This window comes from Galeopterus variegatus, unplaced genomic scaffold (assembly GCF_000696425.1).
Source record: "Galeopterus variegatus unplaced genomic scaffold, G_variegatus-3.0.2 Scaffold547, whole genome shotgun sequence".
Taxonomy (NCBI): Eukaryota; Metazoa; Chordata; class Mammalia; order Dermoptera; family Cynocephalidae; genus Galeopterus; species Galeopterus variegatus.
In genome coordinates this window covers 272,498-293,146 of record NW_007726658.1, presented here as the reverse complement: position 1 = coordinate 293,146, position 20,649 = coordinate 272,498, and the positions used below count along the sequence as shown (strand labels likewise).

The 20,649-nt window shown below is 49.1% G+C and overlaps 1 protein-coding gene across 1 annotated transcript in view; it reads right to left on the bottom strand.

The window, feature by feature from the left end:
• Positions 1–19,552: 19,552 nt before the first annotated feature.
• The window catches only part of MN1 (meningioma (disrupted in balanced translocation) 1), a 5,624-nt gene continuing 4,527 nt past the window's right edge, over positions 19,553–20,649 (bottom strand). The window contains exon 3 of the mRNA XM_008569952.1: positions 19,553–20,647. Within this exon, the coding sequence (XP_008568174.1) occupies positions 19,553–20,647 (1,095 nt within the window). The remainder of the gene's footprint in view (positions 20,648–20,649) is intronic.

Genomic DNA, 20,649 nt, shown 5'->3' with positions numbered 1-20,649 from the left:
CTCAGTACACGCTGTTGGGACCAAAACTCCAACTTGACGTTGTTCTAAGTGATGCCACTGTGACTGCCCCACCAACACTACAGAATTGATTTTTAGCTTAAAACCCTAAAAATGGAGTCCCAGTGACAATATCCCCCAACTCTAGTGAAGAGAGTGGAAAGAAATGGCAGTGTCCCTGAACCCACAGTCAGGGGCTGGGCTCCAAAGGGTTAACTCAGCTCTGATCTCTCAATGGCACAGACAGCAGCTGAGGCTGCCCCCTGCTCCCTGCTGCCTAAAGCCTGACCCCTGACATTTCCACTCCCAGCCACACTTGCATTTGAAAAAGGGAAGGAAAAAAAATTAACCATCCACACAGAAAACAGGTGGGGGGGGGCGACAGGCGAGGTATGGGGGCTGCAGATTTCCTTTAGTGAGTTCAGTTCACCCCAAAAAAAATTTTTTAAAGACCTAGAAGGGAGGCAGAAGGGGGAACAGGAGAATGAAAAGGTGGCAGACAAGTTCTCCGGAATCACCGGGCACCACTAAATTTTCTGATTAATTAACCCTGAAAGGGGCCTCTCTTGCAGCCCTTCCTGGGGAGGGCTCTGTCTGGAAGAGCCCCGTTTGCAGAGCGGGGCGGCCTCTCTGGAGGGATTCACTGAGAGGTCCCAGGGGGAGCTCAATCCCCTCTTGAGGACGCGCTGTAGTCAAAGCCAAGGATGATAAGGAATTTATCAAATGAGATTTACACAGGGAAACCCTAATTAAGAGGTTAGTCTCCAGTTTAATTGCCTTCAAACCTATGCAGGCAGGCCCAGGCAGATGGATTTTCAGCCCGACCTCATTAAAGAATAATAATAACCAAATAGAAAACAAGGTAAAATCCAAAGTCCACTGTGGGGCTAATAAGGGGGAGGTGGCTTCAAAGAGCGGGGGTGGGGGGGCGGGCCTAACCCAGAATCTGCTCATCCCCCCAGGCCTGCTGTCCTTCTCTCACCCTCTCTCCTCTCTTGAAATTTGGTGGTTCTGGACTCCCCTATCCTTGAGGTTTTTCCTCCCCCGGCCCCTGCTCCCCTTGAAGCTGGCATGCCGAGATATAAATTGGAAGCATGCATACCCTCCCTCCCAAGGCAGACACCACATACCAGACAAAACGACTGCAGGCCTGGTCATCTGGGGTTAAGAATGGTTTTTGTTTTTGGAAGGGAATGTGGAGGAGCCCAAAGGAACTGGCCGGGACGATTGTTCCAGGAATGAAAGAGAGAGAAGGAAAAAGAGGAGGGGGCAGGGGGTAGACGAAGCAAACACCTGGGGAACCACAGCTGGAGATATTTTTCTATCCCCCAGGGACTGGCATGCAAAAAGTTTTTGCACTGGTCTTTAATACACAAGGGGAAATACGGATACCCCACTCTCTACAAATAGGATTTTGCTCCCTATAAACCCTCTTCACAACCCCACCTTTGTTTGATTAAACCGTAAATGAATGCTTGAGGCAGAGAGTCCGAAGTGATTTCTTCCTAATGCAAAATCAAGAAGAAACCTCCAGCCAAATGGACTTGCTCACCATAGCACGGATTTGGGGAGAAACAAACAAGAAAAATCCTACAGAGTCCGTCTTTTCTGTCCTCTCTCATGACCCAACTGATGACAAAGCAGCAGGACCTCCAGCCAAATGGACTTGCTCACCATAGCACGGATTTGGGGAGAAACAAACAAGAAAAAGTCCGTCTTTTCTGTCCTCTCTCATGACCCAACTGATGACAAAGCAGCAGGTTAACAGCTATTGGGACTTCCTACCAGCCAGGCACTATTTTTAAAGGCTACACATGGTTTATCTCATAACTGCCCCGAGAAAACACATCACCGTCTGTACACAGAGTACAAGGCATGATTAATATTCTTTTAATATTATTAGCATTGGTGCCATGATTTTTAGGAAAGTTTCCTAACACTAGCAAGGGGCTGATTTTCAAAACCTTACACAAACAGGGAATCTAAGAAGTAGGTATACAGGGCCAGGGTGCTTAAAGAGACCACCCTCCGAAACTCTGCAGGCAGCTCTCTTACTGCCCTCTCAGAATGAGGGATGCCCACCGTCGGCAAGGAGGCCCATGCCTCCACTTTCTGCAGCGAGTCACCCCCACCCCTGTAGGTTCCCAATTCCTCCTGCCCAGGAGGTGGAAAGCATCCGTATCTATGCCGAGGCTTAGAGACATCTGTGATATGCCAGACTGGGCTGAGCATATCATTCCATTATCTCCCTTAATCCTCACCATGATCCCGTTTACCCAAAAGATAGATGAGGAAACTGAGGCTCAGGGCAGTGAAGGGATTGGTCCAGTAGGAGGCTCAACACTGGCTCCCTGAGCTGTTCTCCCTGAGGTCTGGGACATAAAAGCCAACTCCAATGGCCAGCCAGTCAGGTGACTAAGGAAAGAAACTCAGGCATCCTCAGGCGGGCCCTGACATCTGCAACAAGCCTTGCTTGGGTGGGACAGTGGCTGTGTCCCAGGCCACAGTATCTCAGGACAAGTACAACTCACAGGAGGACCAGAGTTGGGGATGGAGAGAGGAGGTGGCAGGATTGGGAGGAGGAATTCCCATGTGGAGGGCCCCCTCCCTACCCTACTCACCCCTGCAGAGATGGAAGCAGGGATCCCTGAGCCAGCCCCACCCCTGTACCCCTCCTAAGTCTCAGGGGTCAAAAGTGGCAGGTTGTAGGGGTGGCCGTTCTCCATGCTGTCTCTGGATGGGGCACTCACCCCCTAGTCCTGAGACCAGGACAGGATGCACCCCTGCAACAAAGCCCCTGTGCACCTGGGCACACAGAAGGTACCAGACACACAGGCAGAAGCTCCCTGCTCACCAGGGTCCTAGAAGATACCAGAATTGACCCATTGGACAGACGAGGAGACCGAGGCTCAGCCAGATGGCACAGCCCTGCCCCAGTCACACCAAGTCACCTCCCAGCCCCCAGGCCTAGAGTTCTGAGTGCTGCACCTTCACCTGTGGGGAACAAGTGGTGAAAACTTGAATAGCCAAAGGCAATTGCTGGGAGGGGTGAGACCCCTGAGTCAGTTTTTATCATGAGCTTTAGTTGGTGGGAAATACAGCTTCCTGTCTCAGTGTCTTTTGTTCTGAGCACAGGCTCGGACTGGCCTGGGTATGAATCCACAGTGTGCTCCCTCCCCACCAGGTGACCTTGGGCAAGTCACTTTGCTTCTCTGAGCCTCAGTTTTCTCATCTGCAAAATGGGCTTGGCATGATGGGCACTCAATAACTGTGGCCTGTTATGATTTCTGTGCTACTCAAAAGAAAAGCTTTCAGAAGGTGGACGCCAGGCCTGGGTCACCCAGCAGCCTAGCCCTCCACGGCTCCTTGGGCTGTGCTTTCCTGTCAGGGTGACCTCTGCCAGGCCTGCAGAACAATGGCTGGGGAAAGAAGGAAACAGAATCTCCCTGGACCAGGACATAAATCATGGTTTGTCCAGTTCAGGGAGATAACAGACATCCCCCATGTGCCCCTAGCCCCACCTGTGGCAGGCTGAGTCCCTGCCTTGGGGCCTGAGTATCCTGTCCTGGGGGTGGGGGAACACCCCTGCCCTAACTTGTGGCCTGGGTGCTCCAAACTATCAGGAGAGGGTTTCTGCCTCCTCAGAAGGAACCCGGACATAAGGGAAAGGAAATCAATTTCTCAGACACTGTGGGCTCAGACGAACCACTGATAATTACACATCTACTATGTGCTATCAGATCCCATACCTCCTGTGCTCACTACCCTCCCCCAGCTACCATCACACTTAGAATAAAATCCTACTGCTGATCTGACCGTGCCTACAAGCCCTGAATGGCCAGGCCACTGCCTGCCTGTACTGTCTCCCCCGCCACAAACACCTTCCCCTCCTTGTTTCTGCAACAGGCCAGCTCAGTCCTGCCTTAGGGTCCCCACACTCACTGTCCCCTTGCCTAACACCCTTCTTGCAGAGCTTGACACAGCTGGCTCCAGGGTGTGGGAGCCCATTGTTAAATACTCCAGAATTCCTGCAACAGGCCAGCTCAGTCCTGCCTTAGGGTCCCCACACTCACTGTCCCCTTGCCTAACATCCTTCTTGCAGAGCTTGACACAGCTGGCTCCAGGGTGTGGGAGCCCATTGTTAAATACTCCAGAATTGTGCGATCTGGCTAAAGGCTGACATCACTTTGATAGCTTGAAATCGGCCATGCTGGGAGGATTTACACCACAGTTATCAGCAAATGCTACACATCACGGCTTTGATTTCCTCCCCCAGAGAACCGGGTGTTCAAGTTACCAGCACACCACTGGCTGGCTCCTTCTCAGCCTGCAGGTCTCAGCTTCAGGATCAAAACCTCACAGAGACCTCCCTGGCGGCCCAGCCTGGTAACTGTTGTGCATGTTGCCTTCCTTCTACTCCCTGTCCGGCCTTGCTCACCCTGTGACATTGCTCATTTGCTATTTGTCTTTTGGTCTGTCCCCTCCCCTCGAATGTAAACTCCACAAGGGCAGGGGCTTTTGTCTATCTGGCTCCCCACTGGGTCCCAGCACCTAGAACAGCGTCATCACATGCTAAGTGCATGATATGTGTTTGTTGAATGAATATTTATACCAACACTTCTGAATTCAGACTTTAGTACCATGTTTTGAGTATTATTTTGAACCTAACTTCAATCACTCACTGCAGTTTCAGGTTTCTCAGCCTTGGCAATATTAACATTTTAGGCTGGATAATTCTTTGTTCAGGAAGCCTTGGCACTATTAACATTTTGGCCTGGATAATTCTTTGTTTATTGAGAGTGGGGAGGACTGTTCTGTGCATTGTAGGCTATTTAGCAGCATCACTGGTCACCATCTATTAGATGCCAGTAGCATACTTCCTCTCTGCAGTTGTGACAACCAAAAACATCTCTAGACATTGCCAAGTATCCATTGAGGGACAACATTGCTCCTGGGTGAGCATGTTACTCTCCCCAGTTTGCAGCCAAGGACACTGAGAGTTGTGACTTGGCCAAGGGTCCCACATAGGAACAGAGAATGCCCCCTCTCCGGCCCACTGCAGAGCCCGTGCTCTCACCAACCTACCTGGCTTCTCATCCACCACAGCAACCCTCTGAGAGCGTCACGAGGATTATACCTGTGTTCCAGGTGAGGAAATTGAGGCTCAGAGAGGTAAATCACTTGCCCAAAGTCACACAGCCTGTAAGTGGTACAGCTGGAATTTGAATCCAGGTCTGCCTGACTCCTAAGCCCTCCCACTCTCACCCAGGGCAAGGATGCTCACTCACTGTCAGGCTTTCTCTCTCTGTTCAACACAAGCCTGCCAGGGTCCTGAGGCCCACCTGAGGTGCCAGACACAGGGGTTTAATTTTTCCATTGCCAGCTTCCAGACTGTTTATGGCTGGCTCGGGCTCCTGGCAAAGTGCTCAGAGGCCGGAGGCTCATCTCATGAATTCCTTCAACAAGAAAGCTGACCATTACTCACGCATATCAGGGAACCGTTCCTTCAGAGCATAGGGAGAGCTGTCAAATGGAAGAAAAATACCTCGGCGCTCCCATCCCGCCGCCAGTGACCCGTGCCTGACCGCGCCAGGCTGTGACCAGCCCAATGCCTGCACAGGGCCTGACTGCCCCCAACAAGGAGAGGGTATGCACAGGGCCCATCCCCCTACGCTTCACAGCCACATGCCAGTCCAATAGTGAGGCCTGAAATTGCTATTGCAGGGACAGCGGGTTCCAGCCTGGCCCTGCCCTGTGACACCATAACATTTACTGAGCAAGTCCCCTGTGCCAGGCCCGGTGCTAAGTGCCTAGAGTACTGCCTGGTGTGGTTTCCCTCCAGCCTGCACTACTCACTAGCTTCTCTGTGCCTCAGTTTCCTCATCCCTAAGATGAGACAAACAATAACAGCAAAACTATCATGTACTTCATAGGTTTATCAAGGCACTGCATGTGAAACACCTGGCATACAGTAGGTGGTCAATAAAAGCTGGGGTTAGCAGAGCAGTTCCTCTGTGTCCAGCAGGCTACTGAATATCAACTCACCTATATATTAACTCACTGAATCCTTTTAGCCCCATGAGGTAGGAACTATTATGATCCTCTTTCACTAATGAGGAAACAAAGGCACAGAGAGGTTAAGTAACTGGCCCAAGGTCACACAGCTAGAAAGTGGAGTTTCTGGTGTTTGAACCCAGGTGGTCTGGCTCCAGAGCTGTGCTCTTAACCACAACATCATAATGCTACTGAAAATCATCCTATTTAGTCCTCACAGTACTTCTATAAGGTAAGCGCTATTTTTTTTTCCTTTTTTCAATTTTATCAATGAGGAAACCAAGCTGGGAGCAGTGAAGTGGCTTGTCTAAGTTCACATAGCTTAGAAGAGTCAAAGGGCCAGGTCTGAACCCAGACCACTCATCTGCAGGATATGGTGCCACTGCAGCTTCCCCAAGGTCAAAACCATCTTCACACAACATCCACTTCCATATGAGGAAGGGGCACAAGGGCTGCAGCCATCGGGATGTGGGTCACAGTGCTTTCTTAAAAGGTTTTGAAACTTCTGGTTTAAGAAGATCTGACTCTGGTCTGTGCAAGGCTTAGCCAGACAAAATCAGATCCTAGCTCCCAGGTCGATGGGTAGAGGGACAGGAAGGAAAAGCTGGGCCCAGGGTCAGCTACAGTCCAATCCTCGCTCTGCGGCTGCACTGTGTGACCTTGGCTGAGCTGTCTGCCCTCTCTGGGCCTTACTTCTTTCAGCTGGAAAATGTTGTGAACGAGCAGAAAAATAGAAAGAAGGTCTTTCCCATTCTAGAATTTTACCTCAACTTTCACCTTACTGCTGTTTTGATCGTGAAAACTGAAAGTGTGTGTTTAGGAGGTTCTTCTAATGCAGCACTGCAGCGTCCACCGCCGTCAAGTCTGGACACCTAAGCTGCCAAGCCAATGCTCCCAAATATCTCCACGTACACACACCGGGCAGGGAAAATTGGGTCAGCAGACACTGGCCCATGGCAGCCAATGCGACGAGCTCTCAAAGACTTTCCACGACTATGCCGCCACGAGCTTCTGCCGGTCTGCATGAAAAAAATTGGGTCAGCAGACACTGGCCCATGGCAGCCAATGCGACGAGCTCTCAAAGACTTTCCGCGACTATGCCGCCACGAGCTTCTGCCGGTCTGCATGAAGTCAGCCTTCTAAGAAGTTCTGAACTCCCGCTCTTCCCGAAATGGCCACGCAGGCCCTGGCAGAGAGCCAGCTACAGAACCACCCCTCATGGGTACTCAGAGGCTGAAAGCAGCCCCTTCCCCAGCTGTCACGTAGAAGGGAGCAGGACAGGGGCACCTGGGTGTCCCCTGCAATTGTGCAGGAGCCAGGCAGAGAGGGACACACCCAGGGGATCACAGGAATTCTCTCAGACAAAGGAGGTGAGCCCCCCTCCCAGGCCAAGCCAACCACAAACAGCTCAAATTTCAGGACCAGTCTCTCTATCCGTTGAAACTACCAAACACCCCCAAACACACCCTTGGGAGAAGAAAGGAAACGCAAAACTATGGGCAAATCCAGCCCCTCTCCTTATTTCCAGCCTTGACGTGGACGGTCAAGAGACAACTGCCACTAACAACCGCTGCACAACCTAACTTCAAAAACTGTGGACACAGAGTAGGGAAGGGAAGGGGCCCGCTGAAAACCGGGACACCAGTTTTCACGGGCTTAAAAACAGATCAATTTTACTCTAAAGTTTAAAATGAAACATGTTCCTGTTTGGGAAAAGAATTTCATTAGGGGGAAAATATAATATAAAAATACCCATTTAGAAAGAATGTGCTATTAATTCTTAGCACTCTATGCAGAAGGGAAAATTGCATTTTTATCTAAATGGTTTTTCTGCATAAGCCATTTACAATATTCTTTGACTCTCTGTAATAGGCCCTGCTACCATTAGTACTGGGACAACCAGGCTGAGGGCTGAAATCGCCCTCAAACACATTTAATACATAACCCCTGAAAATCTATTCCAACGGGGACCTCAGCAAACAGGCCCGGCATTTCTTTTTTAAGGAAGAAATAAATATCGCTGGGGGTTGGGGCAGGGGGGTGGGACTGGTGTGCTGATGAGGGAGGAAGGGATAAGATGGTTTAAGTTAAAAGCAAATGTTCTGGGTCCCTTTAGCCAGCTGTAAAATTGCAACCGTTTTTTGGTTGTGCGACTGCAACCATTCGACCGCCTGCATGTATATAGATTTGTGTGCTGGTATCCTTCACACACACACACACACACACACACACACCATACACACACACACTCACACATGCACACACACTCACACACGGGTTTCCATCAAACAAGCAAACAAGGAAAGGATGAAATTCAGGATATGAAAACAAACTATTTTTAAACGCTAAAGCAAACACACCAAGATAGTAATACTACTATTTTCCCATTAAACCAAGTTTCTCTCAATTTGAAAAGCGAGAATAATCTAAACAATACTTCCAAACACGCTGCACAGAGTCTGGGTGTCGTGGCCTCCACCATTCTTAACAGCAGATAAACCTCCTTCGTAGGGAAGCAACATCACAGGCAGGGATGGGGAAGGCCGCTTTGCCACGTCTGACCATGTCACACTCAACGTGTCCTCCCCCACGACCTTGCACGTCTCAAACTTCAAAATGTAATACTTTTTCCTTTTCCCAAAAATGTTTTTTTAAAAACTCTTCCAAACTCTTTTTCTCTTGGATTCCCAAAATAACTACTTACTTAATACCAAATGTTGGGGAGCTAAATTTATTCATTAAGGAAATGCAGGGGCCATGGTGGGAACGGAGTGTGGGGTTCCTGTGATTTTGCTTCTAGGAACCGGAATGCCTCTGGCTGCTCTCTTCCGGCGTTGCCTGGCCCATAAATTCTTCCTTGAAAACCAGGAGTCCAGAAATGTCATAATTATAGCTGATACAGGTAACAGGTGTGCCCCTCTGTCCCCCACCCCCACCCCCACCACGGTCCTCCAGACAAGACTCTGGAAGATTTAGTGGTCTGGCCTGGGGTGTCGTAATTACTGGAAATGACTCTGGTTTTAAGGGTTAGATAAAGACCCTCTCCAAATTTAAGGCCAGACACCGATGTCCATTAGACTTTAATGGGCCCACATAAAAAAAAGAAATTGTATGCCCATCGCTCCAAACGCCTGTTTCCCCAGTGCCTCAAGTTCATTGCAGGCTGGCGCAGCTCTGAAAGTCCTCCGTCCGGCCCTGGCTCTGCAAAGGCAAGGCCTGGGTGGAACCGATGTGCAAGGAATTAAGCAAATGGTGGGGGGGGGGAGGCACTCAGGAAGCCATTTGCTTGAAAACTTTGATGGCCAAAAACTGGTTTTCTGATTGTTGCTATTGCTATTTTTAAAGTGGGATTTTAACCCATCATCTGGAAGCAGAAAGACAGGAAGGCTGTGGGGAGCTCAGGGAGGAAGGGGGGGCGTTGCTGAGAAGCCGGACTAAAATGCCCACCCCATCAAAATGACACATGCTCCCCTTTTGAGACTTGGTGTTAGGAAAGGCCAAAGCTGCAGGCTGTTTTGCTTTGTTTTTTTCTTTTCCCCGCTTTCAAGACTTATGCATACTTTTTCTTCCTTCTTTGGAAGTCAAACCGCGCGTTTCTTAAAAGTTACGCACACACGCACACCCCACCATTTGTCAAGGCAGCAGAATGGAAGGTGCTCAAAAGAGATTCCTAACTCTCCGCCCACATGAACAGACCTCTGGTCCACACCGGCACTCGGCTCCCAGTCAATTAAGAATTAATGCTCGGAAACTTTCCGGGGTCCAAGAACTAAGGCATCAGGAGGAAGCCCATGTTCTTTGGCTGTCTCCAGGGAGGCTGGGTTTGCTGAATGACTGGGCTTTTTCTCCCTCCACTCCCCCCCACCCCCTGCAAGTGATAGGTGAAGGTGCCACTCACCCTTTCTCCCTGTCCTGGAAGGGGGTGGGAATCGAGACTGGGAGGCCGTTCTTCCACGATGGGGGATCAGGCCCCATTAATGCACACACTCAAGTCACACATGCATACACATACACACACACACACACAATTCTAATCCCACCAAATGCTTCACACACACTGAGCACAAAATAAATGCTTATTAACTAAACTGACCCAAAATCATGAAATGTACAAGTAAATTAATCATGCCTCTCCCGGAGGCCTAACAGGATTACAAATTCGGCAAAAATTGACCACACTGAGATCAATAAGCTTCCAACTGAACAGGGCCAAAACTTTGTATGAGCTTCTTCTTGGGGAAAAAATTATTTTTTCATTTCTTATTAAGACTTCTCAGGCCTGTGTGTGTGTGCATGTGTGTGCACGCACACACGCGTCCGTGCACACAAGCAGAAACCAGCAAAAAGCATCCAAAGTTTTATGCCCAGACAATTTAGAAATAGTCACGGCATAAGGATCGTGAAATTGCTCCTGTTTAAAAAAGCCAAATTTTGGTCTACAGCCTTCCTTCCCTCAAATACTAAACAACCATCAAAAGTTACATTGCAGGAGATGAAAATGGTCAATTTGTTTTTTGCCAATTAGGCCTCGCTACAAAAGCATTAAGGGCTTCTGATGACTTGACTGGGGGGTCCCCTGAAGGCGCGGAAAGAGGACACTCTAATTCCTCCAATTCCTTTCCATACTCAGCTTATCCCGAGCCAGGGAAACCTTCCTCTTGCTGAATGTGTCACTTTCTTTAGTTCCCTTTTGCCTACCATTCAGAAAAAGGAGGAAAAAATATATATATTGTGTGGGAAGACATCACAGGGTATACTTGCGTTTCAAGGCAGAGGGACCTGCCTGCAGCATCTGTGAAAGCCAAGATTATCACTGAAGAGGCTTGGTGCTGGGAGAAAAGCCTCGGTGGCCACCTGATGGGGTCACCAGGGGAAAGGTCACTCCCTTCTACCACCCCCTTCACCCCTCTTTTATGGAAAGATCTGGGCACATCCTCAAAACTCAATGCATCTGTAGCAGGCTGCATGGGGGGCTGGCTGCTCTGCAAGAGCTGGCCACAGGCACATTCCCGGGGCTCAGTCCACCCAGGCCCAATAGGGCCTTCATCCCCTGCATGCCTCCCTTGGCCCCGATTACTAACAGACCCACAATACAATCATCCAGTCCTAGGCTGTGTCCTCCATATCTATTTTCCCCCCATACATCTGTGGTCACAGGGGAACCCCATGCCCAGCAGAGAGAACTTTCTATCCTTTGTGATGGCCAACACTGGCCCCAAGCAATGCATGCACCCCTAGCGTTGCCCAGGAGGTGATGTTATAAATGACTCCCACATTTGTAAGTTATCTTCCACTCCTGAACCCCAGGAGTGGATAAATAACATTTTGACTCATACACACACACTACTTTCCGTTCCATCCATCCCTCTACCATGCCCCCCCAAAAGAATAAACTGCACCCCAAACTCTAGCCAGTCTCCCTAACTGGGGGAGTTTCTCTCTCTGCCTTCTGGCTCATAGGCAAGGAGGACAGAGCATCCATCCACATCAGTACTTGGGCCCTAAAATTCTCCAGGACTTTTTCAAACAGCCCACGAGGACAGCAGAGAAACCACTAACTTCACAGCGAATTCTCAACCCACCCTTGCTTTCCCTAACACTGAGCTTCAGGGATTTCAAAGCAGGCTAGGTTTTTCTGCCGACTTCCCCAGCCTCTCTCTGATCATAAGATGGGCCCAGAAGTATTTTATTCCTGGTGGTCGTTGCCAATCATTCGACAACGCTTGTGTTCCAAGATTCAAGGGCGTCTGAAAACACTGCTTCACAGTAACTGAAAAGGGTCATGTCTTTCTTTTGACACCTCGCCCTGCCCTGAACGACTGGATGAGCAGGAAGGTCGTGTGTATGTGTGTTGTGCACACGAGTACGTGTGTGCATGTGTGGAGGGGTTCACTCATTAACAGTCACCTCACATTTTGGGAGCTCCTAAATACGACCAGGCAAACCAGATGAGACCCATTGAGGCCCTCAACATTGGGCAGATGGATTTCCCAGTCACACCACGCAAAGCCAGTTGCGTCAGGAAGGCCCTGAAACCACGTCACACCAGCGAAATTTTTATCCCGAGGTTTAGGATCAAATGAAATCTTTGTGCCCAAAGGCTCTCTAAATGCTTATCAGCACCAAGAAGGAAAAACTAATTTTAAATCCTCACAATCGAATGCACCTACGGACCACTCAGTTCTCACAAGACAGGCTGCTGGAAGAAGACGTAGGAGGGAAAAAGCCGAAGGGGAGCCTAAGCACCCAAGTTAGTCCACATTTCCTCCAAAGGCATGACAACGGCTGTCTATTTCTGAGTAACTATGGAGATCATTCTTTAGACGTGCAGGATAAAAACAAGACCTAGTTCTCTTCCAGGTGCCTTCAAAGCACCCAACTTTCCAAAGACCTTCAACAGCAATGGATCCCAAATATGCCTTCACCAAAGGGTCTCCCTGTTTTCCTAAGCCATTTACCAACAGACCCCGCTTCACCCAAACCAAACACTAGCACAGAGAAAGGACTTACACAGGTAAGTCAGAATGCAACCCAGAAAATCAGAGATGGAAGGAAGAATCAGAATGCCAGGACCAAACATTTTGTAAGGAGTCCACGGTTTTCCACAGAGAGGTCAAAGACGGGAAGTAAGACCAGTCAGTCCTACAAGTTCTAAGGAAAGTGTGGCCATGTGAGTTCACTGGACCTCCCAGTTTTAAAGATCAGAAAATAAAAACCTGCTTCCCCCCAACAATGTGAGTTTGTTTGTACTGGGATGTTCACTGGGATTTTTTCCCCCTTTTGGGGGCAGTCCATTCCATGTAAGATGTTCCTTCTGCGACATTCAGAGAAACCAGTATGTCATCATGAATGCGCTAAGACCTTCAAACTGTTAAATTCAATTGCCTTATGGTTAAAGGGCATTTGGGTCCCTACAATGATGTACAAATCGTGAAAGGATACACAGACGATAGCTATAAAGTTCTCTCTCTGATCCAGCTTCACGAGAAAGCAGTAATTATGAAAACCTACCAGCTTTCTCAGCCAAGGCAGAGAATGAGAATTTGGGACCCCCACTCAGTAGATACCAAGGGTGCTAGTCCAACATAGCCCTGTCAGGCCAAAAGTGGAAGCTATCAGAAACCTGAAACAGCCCCTTGGATTTCAAGATTCAGGGAAACGTGGCAGTTTCCTCCCTCAGTGCCCCTTCTGGGCAAACACCGTGTTGGAAGCAGACAATCCACTTGCTTCCCAAACCTTGGAGGCGGCTGATTAAAATGCAGACCAGCAAACAAAGCAGGCCTCAGCCTCCTATAATAATTACACCCTGAGAAAACGATATCTTTCAAATGTCCCTCCCCACTCAAGTAAATTAAACTTAACTCTGCTTTCTGATCCTGGCTGCAAAATAAGTTTGGAGTCTTTGCCCCCTAAAGTACAGACCCAGGGTATCTTCTCACCCACACCCTACAAAGCAACTGGTTGCCCGGGTGTTGGATGTCTTGTCGTCAGAAGATGGCAGGAAATGAACAGGGCCACCTTCGCGCTGGGAGATCCACCAAGAGAAATGTGCCAGTGTCCCATAACCATCTCTTCCTCGGGTCCTGTTCATGGTCTCTCAGGGGCCTTGAGTGGCACTGAGCCGGGGACCGCCAGCTGAGCTGTTGTGCATCAGGACACAGAGGGTCTCTACAGGCAGGGCCGTGACTAATTTGAAAGCCCAGAGAAGTCCCCGCCACATCATTGGTACCAAAAGATTACAATAAAGGAGTGGAATTTCCATAAATGAGAAGCAGCGTCCGCTTCCCACAACTTGGGGGAGGAAGGGGGGCTGATTCAAAGATTCCTCTCCTGGCAGGAAACCGGTGTTAGCTGAACTCAGCCAGAGAGACACCTCCACGCACGCTCACGCACAAAACCCAGCAAGGGGCGACGTGCGTCTGCTACTGAAATACTCCTGATCAAAGTCACCCACAGCCCAGGAGGCCCAGGAGGCCGAGATTTCATAATTAGGATCTTCAAAATCCTCCCTCTATTTTTAGGACTCGCACTCATTCAGTCCTTTACAGAAGCAGAACCTGTCAGCTAAGGCCATTGAGACTGAAGGGTTAGCTCCTTTCCCTGCTTGCCTTGGGAAAGCAGATTAAGGGTAAACTGGAGGAGTAACTTCAGATTTGATGGAAATACACTAGGTCATGCATATGTATATGTGTGTATGCTGGGGTGGGCTGAGGGAGAAAGGGGGCTCCTGCATACTGAATTGCATGGGGCCCTGTTTTCCTCCCCTGTGTTACAGACCCAGACCCAGACCTAAGGCCCCCCTCGGCTGTGCTCTCTCAAGCCAGCCCCCAGACCACTTCATTGGGCTCAGTGTGTGAGAAGGCAAGGAAACTTGAAAAATTTCCTCCAAATGCCTCTCTTCTCTATCACGCACTCATGTATATATCAACATCTCCACCACAAGCGACCAAATCCCACACTCAAATCTGTCCACCCGAGACGTGCCTAAAAATAGACGCCGTCCTAAAACAAACACATCGCCGGCAAGTCAGAATCCTATCTTGAGTCACAATGATGAAGCCCCTCTAGCCCGAAGGCTTGGGTGGGACAAGCGAGAAAAGGATAGAAGGCAAACCCACTGGTTAAAGGAGGCCCAGATGAACCAAGGACCCCTTCATCATGAGAGGATTTGGTGTTTTTATGTTGCGATGCGCTTGGGAGGCCTGCTCACCCTTGCACACTCCCCAGACACTTGATCCTATTATATAAACAGCCTTTTAATCTCTAAAATTAACCAAACAGAGGTAAGTACAGTATTCCTTACTAAGAGTATTTCTCTCCTAAATGCTCTCGGTAAAGCAGATCACTCCCTGGGCAAAGAACGCAATCCGACATTATTGTTGCTCAAGTGGTGAGAAACAGGTCACAGAATGATTTTGCTAAATTTTCCAATTTTCCAGCATAGAGTGACTTTAGGAGATCCTGTGAAACCCAACAATACTCAAGATTGCCCTTCCACAGTGGGAAGAATTTTCCTCCTCTATTTCACCTGGTCCTCCTGGACTGTTTATTAAAGACATATATTTTATATCAGCAGAGGGTATCAAGTAACTTCTTGGTGAGGGAAGCTGTATTTTCAGGACCTATTAAGATTCTTTGTGGAAATTTAAATATATCTGTCAGGCAAACAATATCATATCAGGAATCATAGAATTTCATTGCTAGAAAGAAAAATTAGATTAACCAACCCTCTCCTCTTTCCTAGAAACCTCAATAAAATAGAAGTAAATGTCAATACTCTCTTACTTCTGGTCTGAAGGGGCCTCCCCAGAAATCTGAATGAATTTATACTAAAGATAGCTATTCTTGAGGAAAGCCTTTCAATCTCCAGACATTGTATATATTTATATATATAAGCACATATTGCATATTAGAAAGCAATGGCTATTTAAAATCAGAACAGCCAGAAAAAAGCCAGTGGCAGAAACCATGACAAGTTCAACACCGCTGAGCTTCAGCCCCTTAAAACATCCTTGTCCTTTATTAATATTTAGTAGAAATGTATAATTGCAAATGTGTGCTAGGTTGGGGTTTTATGTCGGGAGGCGGGCAAAGAAGACAGGTTTATTACAGCCATGAAATATTAAACAAGTACCAAAGAACAGTAGTTGTATGTCCTGGACTAGCCAGGGAGCAGGCAGGCCCAAACGTCAGCTGCACAAAGGGGGCCCCTATCTGTTTACATTACTCCTGATTAACACCTGCGAAGTTTTGGGTTACATCTTCCGGAGGCACAAAAGTCACATGAAGGCATGCAATCCGTGCTGGGTGATTGCACAGGGAAACTGGACTGCAAGGCTCTTTGCCTTCCCCAAACAAGTGTGAGTGAGCCTTAAAAATTCTCTCCATGAGTGGGGAGGAGGAAAAACGACTCAGAAAAAAACAGAGCTTTGCTCTGAGGCTAGAACCTACTTTCACCCCAAGTCTGCCCCAGGTCTAAAGAAATTCAATGGTCAAATCCTGCTTGCCTAGTATTTCTCAGTGCTGATTACTATGTTCCGGCTGGAACACTAAAAGAAGCATGAAATTCCAAAAATTTCTCCCACATCACTGTAAAAATATCATAGTTCCAAAAAGGGCAGGATTGCTTGCAGAGTGTGTACTGAAATCGCTCCTATTTCAATGTGTGTGAAAGAGCATTTTTAGACTACCCTGGATTTCAAGATACAGAGCTGCCAACGGAAAGGAAGTTTGGAGAGGATAAAATTATTATAGAATATGGTCAATTCAAGTTTTAAAAATCATAAGGGGCTGGAAAGGGGAAAACATACTTTTTCCAACTTAATATCCATTATCTATACTCTATCATTATTTCTCTTCTCTCTGTTTTGAGATTCCTTCATAGCCACACCCCGATTACCAAGATAGGTAGATAATCTTGCAAACTATTTTTAAATTCACATAATCCTCACCGATTTAATAGATGTCTGAATAGGCCCAAACTCAGGCTGGTTTCTTTTTTTTTTCCCTTTCCACAACTTCACCCATCCCCCCCCCCAACTTTGTGCAAACAGAGCCTTATGATCAGATGTAGAGTTTCATTATATGGAAGTTGTTTGGTGGGTTGACTAAGAAGTCAGAGGAAGCATAATTTGGAGAGGCTAGCTCTCCTGGTTTTAAAAAATTGTCATCACATGAGATTCTGGTCTAGACTTTTCAAGAACTAAAACGTGCCACTCAAGTTCCCTCCCCTCCAAAGGACATCTAAAGCCCATAAGACAATCTGGGCACGTCCCAGTGGCTACACGCCTTGTGCAGTTCTGAAGACTTATTCGTTCCCTCCAATCCAAGCATGGATCATTTTGTTAAATACCGACTAGTATTTTGTCATCGGAGCGAAGAATTTCAGAAACGGTGTTAATATTTAATCACATTAGTACTGGCGTGTTTTACGGCGTGACAAAATAAAATATCATTACAAAAACGGGCTTTGCCTGAAAGGGGGGTGAAAAACGTGCTTGCTGGGGCTGGAAGGGATATTCAAACCCATTGGACACCACTGCTGCATGGCTAATGGTACCATGGGCATGTTTTTAAGGAAAGGCAGAACGTTTTGATTTAAATTTTTTTTTCCTTATTCCGTTTGGAGGTGGCACACTTCACTCTGATTTTCAGCTAGGGGACTCAGGGGCCTGTAGAAAGCTCTGTGTACCTATTTATACAACGTGTGCAGATGGAACTGCAGGGTGTTATCATAATGAAAAGTTTAATCATCCTTATTTACTACCAGTAAGGGAGCAGGAATCAGATGCAGATACCTTATAAAGCCTTAACTAGCAGCCCCAAGGCTGCAGAAGCTTCCAGTGACCTCAATTCGGTGCTTTATCTAGGAAACTGTCCTTCCCACATCACAGAGTGGGAAACAAAGGAGGTCAAGTGGGTGTCCCTGCCAAAGCTTATAAGGCAGCCAGCCCCACTGGTCCCTGAAGGAAGTCCCTGTCCTCCTGTCCTCCAGTGTGCAGGGAGGGCTTCGTTTTGCTTACAGGGGAAATCAGCACTAAAGTGACTAGCATCTGTTTCCAAAAAATATTTTCGCTCGTCTGACTGTGATAATGAAACAAACAAAACAAAACATTTCTTTAATGACATTTCTTCATTCACAGCCTGTATCTTTCTTTTACCCAGTAAAGAAAGGACTGGGAAGTAGGTAGGGAAACACCTTTTAAAAAATCTCATTAAAACTGCCCTATACCTCTCCACCTAGTCTACTAAGGCCCTTGACAAGACTCAAAGGTGAAGTACTACTGGTTTTTCTTTATTAATTCCCTAAATCAGCTTTTCTTTTTTTAAAAAAACTTTTCTCGCCCCATTTTGGCCAATATGTTCTTAATTACTTGGGGGGTTGGGGGGTGGGCAACCAGCCAGGCCAGGCCAGGTAGAAGTGACAGGGGCTGAGATTTGTGCTAACCAGCTATCGATCGGGCTAGATCGAGATGTTGTGTACAAGAAAATAAAAGAGGGGGAGGTGGGCAAGCAAGCAGGACGCTGCGTCCAACTCCATTTTAAAAAGGGGGGGAAAGGAGAAGAAGCTGAGGGTCCCAAACTAACCAATTTATGGCCTTGCCTGGGAGAAGCCTGGAGAATGCTGATGCTGGCCGTGGCGTCTGCTGTGCATGCTAAACACCCAGCTTCAAATGAGAAAGCGCGTCCCGGGCGTCCCGGGCTGGGCAGTAACCGCAAACAAAGAGAAAAGCAGAGAGGCTGAGGCCGCATTCATGAATTAGAAAACCTAAGCGGGAAAGCTACACAGGATGGGGAGTTCTGAACCACCCACCTCCCACCCTACTCCCATTCCTCCTCCCCCATCCTCCCCCCCACCCCATCTCATTCCTAAAACCTACCCTCACCTTAAATCCAGGGTCAAGAGATGGCTGGATGTGGGGAGCGATAGGAGAGTGAAGGCAGGGGAGGAAAGAACTGACCGTAAGAAAGGGCAAGAATCAGGAGACACATTTTTTTTAAAGACAGGGTTAAATGGCCAGCCACTGGCTCCATGGTAATATTCCCTGGCAATGAAACCAAAAGAATCCAACTAGGGTTTAAAAGAAAAAGGTAGGAAGGGGGAAAAAACTGATGTTACCTAATTTTAAGAAGCCATTAGCAATATTTTTTTTTAAAGCCCCATTAACATAAAATGAATATCTACTGCAGCCCAGTCATCTTTAGGTTAAAGAAAACTGTTAACTACTTTAACTGGTCCATTTACTAACCCCCACCCCTCCCACCTTAAAAGCACCCAGGCCTGGTGGGGAGGGGATGCTTAGAATGCAAAGGAGATCTGGGACAGGACATCTGTCACCAAAGCCAAGCAAGATACTGACAAACGCGGGTCCTTTGTGTCTTAAGACTATATATCCATATCCTCATACGCAAATGATGTCTTGACTGAGTGGTCTGGTCTCTGCCAAGCAGATTCCACCCCAGCCCCAGCCCCCCTACCAAATGTCAAGGAGATGCACCCTGAGAGGGCTGCCTGCCTCCTACAATTCCGACAGGTCTCCAGTTTTTCAATGAAACTCTAATAGTTAAGAAGAGACAAAACAGCTATTCATTAGGAACAAATGTCAAATTAGGCGTTGCCTCTGAGTGATGCTGCAGACACCTGGCTGGGAACTTTTTTATAAAGATGCTGGTACCTAAAAGAACCAGCTAGAGGTTGGCTAACTAGGAAAAGGTGGGGAGGCATTAGTACAACTTCCCAGGTATCCTGCCAGAAAAGGTGGGGCACAACTCTTTAAGAAGTGGACCCAGACTGAATGTTGAGGGTGGGAGGGGCCTTTGAGCGCTGCACACCAGGCAACTCAGCTAAAACGGGGGAGAGGTGTAACCCTACAGCGATGCCCAAAGGGCTGCCATCTAAGTTCCTACCGCTCTGTGCAACTAGAATCTAGCTGGCAGCACCTGGAGGAGGGCGGGCGGTGTCTGTCCCCACAGCCCTTGGTGTAACCAAAGAAGCTGGGGATCAGGAGGGCCTGTGCCCTCCAAACCCCAAGGGACCCAAGGGGTGGAGGCTAAGGCCTGCACTGGGGATGGGCGGCTCACAGGACAAGTGAGAAGGGAACACGCGTGCGCATATACCTTCTTTGCTGTTGGGGTTCTGTGGTTTGGCCTTTTCCCAGGGCGCCAGCGTCTTGTCGTCGTCCGCGCCGTCCACCAGGGCCTTGTCAGCGGGCATGTACCAGGCGGCACTGTGCTCCGCCATCAGCGAGTCTAGGTCGATGGTGCTCATGGCGCTTTTCACCGCCTCTGAGCAGCAGCTGCCCAGCTCGCTGTCGCCATTCTGGGCGCCCGAGGCCCCGACGGCGCACTCACCCTTCTTTCCACCCTTGAGCCCCAGGGGCTGGTCCTCGGAGATGCTGAACTGCTGCCTCTGCAGCTGGATCTGCGCCTGGAGGATCTCCAGGGGATGGATCTCGTCGGGCGGTGGTGCACCGCTGCTGCTCGTTGGGGTCCGGACCTGCTCCAGGCCCGGCGTGCCCGGATGGCCCGTGCCCCCGCTGCCGTAGCTGTCAGGGGTCGAGGTAGAGGTAGACATGATACCCAGGCCGAGCGGGGGCGGGGGCGCCTTCGGTCCGTGTTCCCCGGCGCCTACCCCACGGGGAGGGAGTTTGGGCGAGCCGGTCACCAGGGGGCTCCTGCTCGCTTTGGCCAGGGCCGGGGGGTTGTCGGAGCTGGACGACACCTCGTCCTCGTTGGCGTAGCTCGTGCTCACCTCGTCCGAGGCGAACTCGCCCACGTGCGGCGAACTACTGTCCGACTTGGCCCCGCCATCCAGGGATGCCATGAGGTCCGGCTGGTCCCCCAGGAGCAACTCGGCTCCCTTCCCCCACGACGGCGACGTGAGCGCCTTCTCGTGGGGCGTCGGTGCCCCACGCGTCTCGCCCGTGGAGCTTCCCCCGACGGCCACGCCTGTCGCCTGCTGCTGCCCTGGGCTCACCCCGGGCGCGCCCCTGCTGTCCGGAGCCGCCGAGTACTTGTCGAAGAAAGTCCCGGGGCTCACGTGACCACTGTCCCTTTTTCTGCGACCTCGGCCCCCGCCTCCGCTCCCCGGAACCGGCT